Consider the following 385-nt stretch of genomic DNA (forward strand, 5'->3'; position numbering starts at 1 on the left):
TCCCCCCCCGCTGCTTCCCACCCTGTGCCACCGGCCCGGCAAATATTCACCACCCGTCCCAAGGCTCTGAGTGGGGTCACCGCACTGCCAGCCCAAAGCAAAGCAGAGACAAACACCGGCTGCTACAGACAGCATCTGCGTTGGCCAGGGGGACAGAGCAAACGTCCCCCTGTGCTCTCCATGCCTGCCTTGCCTCCAGGCAAGCCAGAGCTCTTCCTAGCCAGGTGAAAAAAAACCCAAACCAACCAAACAAACCCTGGCAACGTCCCGACCACGTGCCCGGCAGCCCCTGGGGCTCGTCATTTACCATGTCAGCCAGCGCGATGTATAGAAACATCCCTCCGGCCAGAGCAAAGATCCAGTTGGCAGAGAAGTGGCTGGGGGC

The 385-nt window shown here is 60.8% G+C and overlaps 1 protein-coding gene across 1 annotated transcript in view; it reads right to left on the reverse strand.

Annotated features, from left to right (window-relative positions):
- SLC39A14 (solute carrier family 39 member 14) overlaps nucleotides 1-385 on the reverse strand; it is a 7,252-nt gene that overhangs the window by 561 nt on the left and 6,306 nt on the right. Inside the window, exon 9 of the mRNA XM_035896117.1 lies at nucleotides 273-377. Coding sequence (XP_035752010.1) covers nucleotides 273-377 — 105 coding nt within the window. The remainder of the gene's footprint in view (nucleotides 1-272; nucleotides 378-385) is intronic.

Source organism: Egretta garzetta, unplaced genomic scaffold, assembly GCF_000687185.1.
Source record: "Egretta garzetta isolate BGI_Z169 unplaced genomic scaffold, ASM68718v1 scaffold366, whole genome shotgun sequence".
Classification (NCBI taxonomy): domain Eukaryota; kingdom Metazoa; phylum Chordata; class Aves; order Pelecaniformes; family Ardeidae; genus Egretta; species Egretta garzetta.